An 11,862-nucleotide genomic window follows, 5' to 3' on the forward strand; every position below is an offset into this window, starting at 1 on the left:
CAGACGGTACAAGGATTTTCAGCCCTCGGCGCCGGCGGAAGAACGGAGAATCGTCGGAAATCGTACGTGGTTTAGAGGTGGACGGGAAAGGGGTCTCGCTACCTATACACGCTCAAATCTACCGATTTCTGCTTCGATAATGGTCGACCGGACCTGGGCTACGACTGGAGACCCTCGACGACGACGGGTGGAGGTCAGGAGGCGCAGATTCGGGGGGAATAGGTGAGGTTACGGGAATAGCCGAATAGGGTTTGGGATTTGGAATAGATGAGGATGAGGTTACGGGAATATGCTATTATTGCCATAACATTCACATTTTTAATATAATTTTTAATTTTTAATTTATTATTATTTATCATACATAATTATTTTAATATTATAACTCATTAATTATCTCAAATCCGAGCTCACGATCTACCTAAACGAGCCGAGCTCGAGCCCGAGCTCGTGAACCACTTAAACGAGCCGAGCTCGAGCTCACGAGCCAGCTAAACGAGCCGAGCTCAATTTTGAGCTCACGAACCTATTATCGAACATGTTCCCGAGCTAACGAGCCGAACATCATTAATCTCAAGCTCGGCTCAACAAAATTATCGAGCCCAAAACAAGGCTCGGGCTTGGCTCGATAAGCTTAACGAACGAGCCCGAACGAGCTTTTTAACGAGCCGAGATCCGAAAAGCTCGCGAACAGTTCGGTTCATTTACATCTCTATATATATAATCCTAAATCCTAAGGAATAAATAGAATTCCAATTAAAGTAGAAAAATATTTCAAAAATGTTCTAGAATAGACATCGTGTTATATATAGAATACAAAATAGATGAGAATACGCTACTGATTATGATATATGACAACATATATTTGGAACAATGCCAAGTTTGAGACGAAATTCGAGTTAAAGATCTAATTATTATAAACTTGTCTCCTCATTTAAAAAAAACCATTAATTCCATACCTATAAAAGTTTATTACATGTAAATAAGATAATTGCATTCACTGCTTTACAATTCACCCATGTTTATTAGCCTTTCACAATGAAACTGTGTGTTTTTTTCCCTAATTTTGAACTTAAGTAAAAACTTAGGTGAGACGGTCTCATGGATCGTATTTTGTGAGACAGATCTCTTATTTGGGTCATCCATAAAAAGTATTAATTTTTATGCTAAGAGTATTACTTTTTATTGTGAATATCGGTAGGGTTGACTCGTCTCACAGATAAAGATTCGTGAGACCGTATCACAAGAGACCTACTCCTAAACTTAAAGAGTGAGAGTAGCCTCGAGGTTAAACGAAGATAATGAAATAATTCGTTAATGACCTTAATTAGATCGTCTTAAATTTTGGAAATGCTGTTTTCCTTTGAAAATTTCGGGATTTTGAAGATATCTATGAAATTGTGTGCACACACATGTAAACATCACATTTAAAAATGAGTGGGTCTCAGGTGAGACCGTCTCACAGGTCTTACTATGTGAGACGGATCAACCCGACTCATATTCACAATAAAAAGTAATACTCTTAGCATAAAAAGTAATACTTTTTCATGGATGACCCAAATAAAAAATCTGTCTCACAAATACGATCCATGAAACCATCTCACACAAATTTTTGCCTTTAAAAATATCAACATTCTAAAAATCTGTTTAAGTGCTAGACGATAACCGACTGCCTAAAAAAATATTAGTCGACCAACCTAGATGACAAGGCCACCTAGACGGTCCTAAGCAGTCCAAGGCCATTAGATTTTTATTGTTTTTTTGAAAAAAAAAAGGTTTTTTTGATATTTAAGTTAAAAAAATTAAAGATATTTTGTTTATAGGTCCTAAACAAAATTATAGCAATAAATATGATTTGTTCACTGTCAAACGTCATCTTCGTCTGTTATGCCTGATATCTAGATCGAGAAACTTTACGAAGAAGATTTGCATCCGAAGAAGAGGATAATAATAATGACATTGAATTAATTTAAACAATAATTTAATATCATAACATAAAAAAATCATTTTTTTTATTAGTCATTCTCTCACTCTATATCAAACAATGATTTCATATACCAAAATAAAAATAGAATAAAAAGTATTTTAAAGATATTATATATAATGTTACTAAATATTATAAAAATTAATTTAAAAAAACAGCCTACGATAATCGTCCGCCTACCGTTTTTTATAACACTGAAAAATATGCACTCGGAATGTATTTTGAAGGCTTCTGTACATTATATATATCTAATGCATCCAAAATTACATCTAAATCAATAATTAATTGAGCCATTTTATCGCTATTAACATATTCTTTTTAAAAAAAAAAACCTATAATTTGAATATCAAAAGTTAAGATTCAATTTTAAATGTCAATTTTGTACAAATAATTTAATATAGTTCACAAAAAGGTAAAAATGCCCACACTACGATGGATATACATATCAATAGAATATATCCAATAAATAGATATCACTAATATAGATACTACTTCAGTGAAGCTCACGTTGTGATGGATACATATCAGAATCATAAATTCAATAGATAGATGTCCTCGATGACGTTCTCATAAGTGCTTACAGTAGATGTGCAATGTATCAAACATCTCTCTCACACACTCACACACACAAATATATATATATATATATATATATATATATATATATATATATATATATATATATATATGGTCAATATTTGAGCACACACTTGGTAAGCACCATATCCCAATCACATTGATGGAACCAAATTATCCATAAATACAGATTGAATTATTAAATATTTTTCTCGATCTCAAATATATATTATACAAATTTAATTTAATCTAAAAAATATATTTCCACTGTTTTCAAAAATGGTTCGGTCTAGTTATGCAGAAGCTCCCAATATCTCCATTGAATGGTTTCCATTGACGCAGCTTGATCTCATACAGCTTTGGCCACAGTTTTCCTGTCACTGCGCAGAAAGCATAAATGAACAATGATGAGAATATGGGAGATTTGCTCGTTAGATTCATGTGAAACGAAAAAGTATGTGTTACCGAAAACCCGGTTTTTTTCTTGATCCCATGCTATGCCATTTAAAACATCGATGCCCTGAGAAATTGTCGAGTTTGAATTAACAGACATCCACAAAGAAATCTCCTGACAACATACACAATAGAACCATGCATGTCGTTTATTTTCTTAATCAGATTCCATCTCTGTTTCATAAATATAGATGAATAAAGTTGCCCCGCCAAAAAATTTCAAAAAGATTTATCTCCTACGGTTCGTTCATCCACATCCATGTTATAGCAGCATAGAAGATCGACAGTGTAATCATGTATGTAAGTAGCAATATCAAGCATTTTACCCGTGCTCCTGATGCTAGCAACGATTCCCTGTAATATCAAAGTCAAACGATGTGCTGATTATTAGAGAGAATAGCTCATCTTTAATATTGAGAAAAGCTAGGCACAACCTCAAATTTGGAACGAATAACCATCCCAAGACCGCACCATCTGTCACCGATATTCTAGCGATGCAATCAGTCTACGAAGAAAGGATATATATATATACAAATAAATACAATGAAAATGAAAAAAGAAAAACAAAAGCATGCACAAGAATAGCACATAGAGGTCCTCTGTCATACCTGCCAAACATTTGCCCACACTTCACCATTCACATACTCCAGTTCATTTAGGTTGTATACTTCGTGTCCGTTGAACTTCACGATTTGTTTAATAATAACTGAGTGGATTCAAGAAAAGCAAACCGACAATATAACCTTATAGCAGTTCCAAAATGGTACTAATGAATGCAGACTTTAAAATGATATATACCTTTAAATGTTTGAGGGTCGATCTGGTACAAGGTAGAGCTTCCATCACTGCCAAATATAACTTTGCCATCAGTTGCTAACCCCCAACCATCTTTCATTTGATTAATAAATGTACCAATCTGCAGGTGATGCAGATAATTAAGTCACGCAGACCTTGCTATATCAAGAAATTAAGACGGTGTAAATGATCTTTTCTATAGTTGGAAATTTACAAATGAATCGCACGAAAATGGAGGTCTAGGAATAAAACATGATGGGTCACAACCGTTGATTTGGTTAGAATAATTGTCAATGAAAAAAGTTTATTACTGAATTCATGGATCGAGTACTTAACCTCCATTTAACAAGAAAACTAGGATATGAACACACTGCAGGAAATGAAAAGGCTGAAATCACTATGCCACCACAGATTTATTGAATGCTAGCCTACATGAAAAAAATGACCATATAAGCAAGGATGCATCATTATTTAAAATTACAGCGTTGGATGCATTTGAAATTCCTAGGAAATGTAAAATGTGGGAAGCATCAGTTATAGCTGCAAACTTTACTAGTCGGGCTGCTACTGCAATTTATAAATTTTTCAACCCATCCACTCGGTAGTGGCATAATTTCAAATTCAAAAAAAAGTCCAACGTGACACTGAAAGACATGCTTGGAGATACTTCAAAAGTAGAAACAAAATAGCACTAAAATATATTCAAGCCTTTATCCTCATTTCAAAAATATCAATTTAAATATAAAAGCATATAAGACACAGAAAAAGATTCAGAAAAGTAGAAAGGATAAGAACAAACTTGGCTCAAGTTATTTCGGTCGTATATGAAACCAGTATTCTGCAACCAAGTAACCTGAAACAACCTACAAAGTACATTGGATTACTATATCAGAACTAGGAACTCCATGTAAAAGTAATAAAATAAAATAAAACAAAAATTATGTTCACATATTCAAGCCCGGGCTAAAAAAAGATAGAAAAATACAGTTCATTCAGAAACCATCTCTAACATTGATGATATATAATAACCTGAGACAGTGTTTATCAGTATATGAGTTTTTTGTGTTTTACAACCAAACTTTTCTAGTACTGATACTTAGATTCTTTATTCACAAAATAAAGGTAAAATATAAATTAAACACAGGGGGTTGGTCACTAACTTTTCACCAAGAAGAGTCAACCCTTCTCCAAAATAAGAATATTGCAATTCATGAATGGCCTCAACCTGCAACACTCAAAATCAAGACTATTATTAATCGTCTAGCCAGATTATGTAGATATTGCACTATGCTTGTAAAATTCAGATCATCCTAACTTAATTTAGGTCAGCATGGATTAAAACAAAACTAAATGAATTGTTTCTGTATTCAATCTCTATGATATTACCTTCCCTGTCCCAAGAGCAACCTTTCGAACAGATGACTGCATTAGAAATAAGAATAAGAAAACAATAAATTGCACAAAGCAAAAATTCACAGTGCTGTTTATGTACTCATGGCAAAGAGAATGTAAATAAATTCAGTTGACCTACACAGTAGTTATTATAAAAAATGTCACATACAATGTCTACAGCAGTATGCAATGGATCATCCATATTTTGCCTCAGTTTCTCCAATAAATGGCATGGTAGAATGGCATAAAATGTGATGGTCAGCACCACTTTGTACATGAATTGGAATCAAGCTTTTAAGGGCTAATTTGGATACAGATGTAGATTATAAAATACTTAAATATTTAAGTGCTGCTTTTAAAATAAAAACAGAAGCAGTTTTAATGTTTGAATACCACAGTAAAAGGATATTTTCCTTTCATTTACTTAAAATAGGCTTAAGTAAAGGCCCAAGAGCCACATCTTAGCTCTTCCAGAAAGTACTTTTTTTAAACCACTTTTTAAATGAAATCTCAACTATTTTTAGTTTTTTTTTTAGAGGTGGTTTTAATAACTTGAAAGCTTCTAAATTCAAATGTTATATGCCAAAATAATGGACTCTTACAATATTTTTCTATAAATTGATACTTTTGTTGCGAAACTCTGTGATACTAGCCAGCATAGGTAATGCATATTATCCTTTTGTTCAACATAATGATATTTAGAGGCTTAAGTGAAACAATTTTCAGATACTTGTACAATGTTTAGCTTAATGTGCTTGCCCAACAATGATTACAGTATCTTTTAAAACATATTTCGTTGCCAATACTTTTAAACACAAACCTAGAATACCAAGATGGTGAACACATTATAACAGTATTGAGCATATATGAAAACATGATGCTCAGAAAAAACTTGAAAATAAGAGCGACATGCTGAACAAGCATAAATGTATTGCCCAGACTTAAGACCAAATCATACGATAACTTACACGTCCATTGAGCCCAGTTGATTCAAAAAATGTATCATTTCCTGCATACAAAAGCCCCTGCAAACAAACCACAATATTTAATCTCATGGGGGGAGCAAAAGTTTTCAGCACCTCACAAACTCTATAAAATAGAATTTACTGTTTCCCAGAAATGGAAAGGAAACTTGAGGAGAATTTCTCAACATAAAACAAGTTCTACTGTGCACAAAGGCTGGTTAGAAGGTCGAAAACAGGACTTCTCTTTGATTTAAGACAGTAAACCAGAAAATTATCAGAATTTCCAGTCAAACATAACAACCCCCACAAAGTACAAAGGAATACAAATCGAAACCAAATAACGTTCCAGAATCGTGCTTTCAGTAAACATCATCAAGATTAAAACATCATAAAGAGCCTGTTTCCAATCTCTATAATCACATTAAACAGCAGAAATTGATCGACCCCCTCAATTTCTTAGAAAAACAGTAAATTGACAAGAAAATGACCTGAGTGAAGGCACTGGGATCATGAGGAAACGCACGCACCACTTCAGCAGAGTAAATCCGATCCGAACGATGGTCTGAACCGAACGCACTCCGCATGTTCCATGAAATGCTTAGCAGAACAAGAACACATACAAACAAAACAGCTGAAATGAAGAAAGAGGCCTTTCTGTACGTCAAACGCCACGGCGGCGAGGAGGAGGCCATCGGATTACTTTGAAGACTGATGGAATTCGAAGTCGATGACCGCCGGTTGAACTTTTTCCTCAGCGATCTGGTCGCCATGGCGGAGATAGAGAACTCATCAGCGGTAATTCGGATGCGACCGCTGGTTTAGGTTCCTTGCTCAACGTACGATTCAGATTTGACTCGAGTCAGTCCCATATATTGCAATAATAAATAAATATAAAAATTCTCATGAAATATTTGTCAATTTTGATTCAACCTACTCGAAAAAAAATCATTCTCTCTCACAAATAAATATTAAACCTATATGTTATATGAGATCATTTTATAAAATATATTCATTAATTAATTATCAGATTGTATTTAATGGAAAATAATTACTTTGCATGATACATATGCACTCGAGACAAGTTTTTGTTGTAGGTAAATTATCTTACAAACTCAATGATAAAGATTACAAAGAATGTTGTTTATATAGTTAGGTTAAACCACAAAAAGAATAAAAAGATTAATCACGACGCTAAAGCTAAAAGCATTGAGAATTTTTCAAACAAAAAAATTAAGCGCGAAACGAAATGTGCTTTGATAAACATATCAGCTATCTGCTTAGAAGAATGATCGAAAGGTAACGAGATGATGTCAAGTTGGAGATGATAACGAGTGACGTGACAATCGATCTCAATATGTTTTTTCCTCTCATGAAAAACTGAATTGCGTGCAATCTGAATAGCACTTTGATTATCACAATATAACGAAGTAGGATGATGAAGAAGAATACCGAAATCCGCAAACAACCAACGTAACCAAACAATCTCGCAAGTGGTTGAAGTCATAGCACGATACTCGGCTTCGGTGGATGATCTAGAGATAACAACTTTTTTCTTACTTTTCCAAGAGATAACAGAATCTCCAAGAAAAATATAGAAGACAGTTATCGGCTTACGATCCATGGTATCGCCAGCCCAATCAGTATCAGAGTATGCACATAACTCTAAGGAAGGAGTAGAGGAAACAAAAGACTCTGAAACTGAGTACCCCAAAGATACCTGAGAATGCGAAGAACAGCAGCCCAATGAACTGTAGTTGGTGCAGTGACAAACTGACTTACTACATGAACAACATTCGCAATATCTGAATGAGTCACAATGAGATAAACCAAACTGCCAACAATAGTACGATATAAAGTAGGATCTGGCAAAGGAGGTCCATCCGACAAAGAATACTCAAGAGGAGTATCAACTATCCTATTATCAGTTAGACGTGCACACTCAAACAGATCTGCTATGTACTTTGAGTGGGATAAAATATAACCTTTTAGATAATAGGCAATATCAATTCCTAGAAAGTAAAGTAACAAATCTAAGTCATTCATAGCAAAGCAGCGGGCAAACTCAAACTTCAAAGCCTCAATACCATTAATATCATCACCAGTGATTATCATGTTATCAACATATAAAGACAAAAATATACGACTTGCACGATTCACTTGACAAATAATGCGGAATTAGGCCATCCACAATAACAAGGGTATTTCCATCAAATATTTGTGGGTCCCGTACTTCACATCATCAATCAAATATTTTATTACTGAAATATCCCATATTTCACAATCAAATATCACACCAACCAAATATTTATGGGTCTCACTGTTACTTTAAGTAATATTTTATTTTCATTTAAATAAATCATTCCATCACTTTAATTAATTTCATCTACTATTTGGTATTATATTTTTATTCAAATATAAAATTAAGAAGTTTATAATGCTTATTTTAAATGACAAATTTGTAAAAAAATAAAAATTATTAAAATTAAAAATTTTATAACGAATATATAAAACTAATTTAACACAAAACAATATTTATAACATTAATAATAAGAAATTACAAACCATAAAACAACATCTATAATAATAATAATTGAAAATTAGTAATTCACGAAGATACTAAAAAATAAGACAAGAAAACAGAAATTACAAACCACACATATTGAAACGTCCTGACCTTTTCATTTCTTTAAAAGTGCTAGAAATTTTTTTTTTTAAAACCTCACTTAGCTTCGGCCGAACCATAAAATATTTTTGACATCATTTTAAAAATAAACATCCAACTACTATTTAAAAATCCAAAGGAAAATATTTTAAAGCATAAAATCGTCAAACATTTTACCAAACTAAAAGCAATAATTTGAAAAGTATAGCCCATACTAAACTCTCAAAAATCTCTCAAAAGCATAAATAAATAGTCTTAAAAATCTTTAATCATAAATCATGATACATAAATCGTAAATACGGAAAAAGTAGAAGCGTTGGTCCTCGAGTTGTGTGCGCCTTCAGTCCAGTCAAATCACTCATCAAGTCCTCCCTCAATACCACCTGCATCCATCACACCTAGTGAGTCTAAAGACTCAGCACACCATAATCTTTATAACGAGTAATACGTAATACAGTCAACATATAACAGTGAAAAATATTTGTACTTAAAATATTGTTTTCATGAAGATGCATAAACTTGAACATAAACATTTTCATAAATATTTTAATGATGCATAAAACTTTAAACATAACTATTTTCGTAAAATACTATTTCATGACATGCAATCATAAACCTTAACCTTTTTCCTTTTTCCTCAACATGACATGACATAAATATTTTCATGATCATAAACATTTTTCCTTTTCTTTTTCCTTTTGTTGAATTCAGATCGTTAATTGTGACTTTCCTGATCATGCTCATGAGGGTCGATGGATCCATCTACATAAAACCACAGTACTGGGCGGCGGGGACACCGGCAACACTCTCACCGGTGAACCGGGCCCTGGCCTATCATGATTCGAACAGAAATACGATTGTCGGGGCTCCCTCTGAGGCCTTTTCCCATAAATGGGCTCCGTCTGGGGCCTTCTCCCCTCACGATATTCCCATTCGTCCGTTACCACAAAACCGTTACCACATATTCGCAATGATGGAAACACGATCGTCGGGCTCCCACTGGGACCATAACTCTCACGACGTCGCCACCATTAACGAACTAGTCACAATCACTTCACATCCTTCAACATTTTTCATCCACATCACTTTAGAAAAATCATGAATATCATTACATTTTTCATTTTTGAAACCAAGCATGCAGCAGGTATTTTAAATGTCTTCTTAAATCATGAAAATCCCTTAGACATTTAAAAATCATCAATTAATCATGAACAATTCATAAACATTTAAAAATAATCATATTTTCATAAAAATAGCATTTAGGGCACTGCCACGACTTTTACTAATTTTCCGGTGTAAAAAGACCGTTTTACCCCTGGACTCGACATTTTACGTTTTCAAATTTTTTCTTGATTTCATGACTCTAACATGTCCCAAATAATTATTTAAGCTTACGTGAATTTTTCATAATTTTATTTGGCTTAAATGTTAGACTTTTTCAACTATATTTTTTTAATTGTTTTAACGGTGTTTTAATCCCGAAAAATACCAAACTTTAATATAAAATTCCAAAATTAAAAACTTAAACTTATAATAATTATTTAAGCTTAAACCTAATTTTTCACAATTTTATAAGCTTAAAACTAGGCGTTTCAATTAACTCGTTAATTGACGTTTCGTGCGGCGATTAAATTCTGAATAAATCCAAAACTCTTTATTTTGATCCCCAATTTTTACCATAACATTTTTATGATTTATTCTATCCTTCCAAGTCGTGAGCCACCCCCGTGGACCCTTGGATCAATTTTTCCTTCTTAAATTTTCGTTTTTGACCCTTTATCGAACGCACCGAGCCATCTCCTAATTTACCCGAGCCACGCCCGAGCCACCTTGAACCAAAACCTAGCCGACTCACCTAGGGACCCTACTGTGCAAGCCCAGCCCAAAATCGTGACCCTAACCCGACCAAAACTTGCTGAACAGCAGGCCCATCTGCATTTGTGTGTGCGTGTAGGGTGCTCTTTACGTGTTGGGTTCCTTAGTTGTCTAGGACTCCACCAGCCCTCTAACCACCGACCACCCATGACCCTAACTAATCCTGGACCACTCCCAAACCATACCCAGGCTAGCCCACTCCCTAAGACACAGCAGCGAAGCTCCTGAACCAGAAGCACCAACCTGCGCGCTTCCTAGCTTGCTGCCACAACTCATGCTTTTCATGGGCCAGGACCCAACCGAGCCACCTTCTGATCCCAGCCCTTCCTACCCTCCCTGGACCTTCCTAAGGCACCCTCTAGATCACCTAGCCCAGCCCACACCGAGCCGCTCCTCCCTGCCCAACTTCCGAAATCTGCGCGCGAGGAGTCCTTACTTCAAAGGACTCCTCCTAGGCTTCAACCAAGGGGTCCTAGCATCCTGACCCTGACCCACGTCCCTTAGGACCCAATACCCTGACCTGGTCGAGCCCCTAAGCCCCATGCACCCTAGCCAAGTTCCTTGAATTTTTTGTACAAGCCATAGAACTCACGGCTCTTCTTTTCTCGGTTTTTTCCCAGCTTGTTTTCTATCATGATGCAACGTTTTGTGTGTGATAATAGGACCCTAAACTTGTGTAAAATCATCCCTTAACAACCCCTAGCCATGGCAGCCCCTTAACACCACAATATACATGATTTTGGAACAACAATTCACAAGTTTATCTCATATACATGCAATATTTCGAAAATATTCTTAAAAACCTCATGCTTTTCATTCAAAAATAATTTAAACAATAATACGATGTGATAGATGAGAAAAGGAGATTTAAGGCGTGCCTTTGCGTAATTTACGCATGAATATACGTTGACGAATCGAAGAACGACGACGAACGATCATGGCTTGAATTCCCTTGAAGCTTTAAAATTTTTCTCCAAATTATTTTGTGTGTGCCGTGTGAAACTTTGCAAGGGAGAGTTTGATTTGAAGAGGGGAGTGGGGCGTGGGAATTTTATGGGTTATGGGGTAGGTTTAGGCTTAAATAAGAATTAAAAACATTAATCAAAAGTTTAGGCCCATTAAGATATTAATTAGGCCCATTGATGCTTAATTAAAATATTTAA

The 11,862-nt window shown here is 34.7% G+C and overlaps 1 protein-coding gene across 2 annotated transcripts; it reads right to left on the reverse strand.

Annotated features, from left to right (window-relative positions):
* Positions 1-2,695: 2,695 nt before the first annotated feature.
* On the reverse strand, positions 2,696-7,025 carry LOC140816935 (glutaminyl-peptide cyclotransferase). Of its 2 annotated transcripts, none has more exons than XM_073176444.1 (11): positions 6,651-7,025; positions 6,166-6,222; positions 5,192-5,227; positions 4,966-5,030; positions 4,605-4,668; positions 3,809-3,926; positions 3,619-3,716; positions 3,445-3,515; positions 3,337-3,364; positions 3,023-3,125; positions 2,696-2,937 (listed from the first exon to the last, which is right to left on the reverse strand). In XM_073176444.1, the coding sequence occupies exons 1-11, from the start codon at positions 6,930-6,932 to the stop codon at positions 2,831-2,833; spliced, it is 1,029 nt and encodes a 342-aa protein (XP_073032545.1). In that variant the 5' UTR covers positions 6,933-7,025; the 3' UTR covers positions 2,696-2,830. The 2 variants fall into 2 exon arrangements, with proteins under 2 accessions (XP_073032545.1, XP_073032546.1); XM_073176445.1 differs by having other exon boundaries at positions 3,023-3,077; positions 6,651-7,023.
* Positions 7,026-11,862: the final 4,837 nt, after the last annotated feature.

This window comes from Primulina eburnea, chromosome 16 (genome assembly GCF_022965805.1).
Source record: "Primulina eburnea isolate SZY01 chromosome 16, ASM2296580v1, whole genome shotgun sequence".
In the NCBI taxonomy this organism is placed as follows: domain Eukaryota; kingdom Viridiplantae; phylum Streptophyta; class Magnoliopsida; order Lamiales; family Gesneriaceae; genus Primulina; species Primulina eburnea.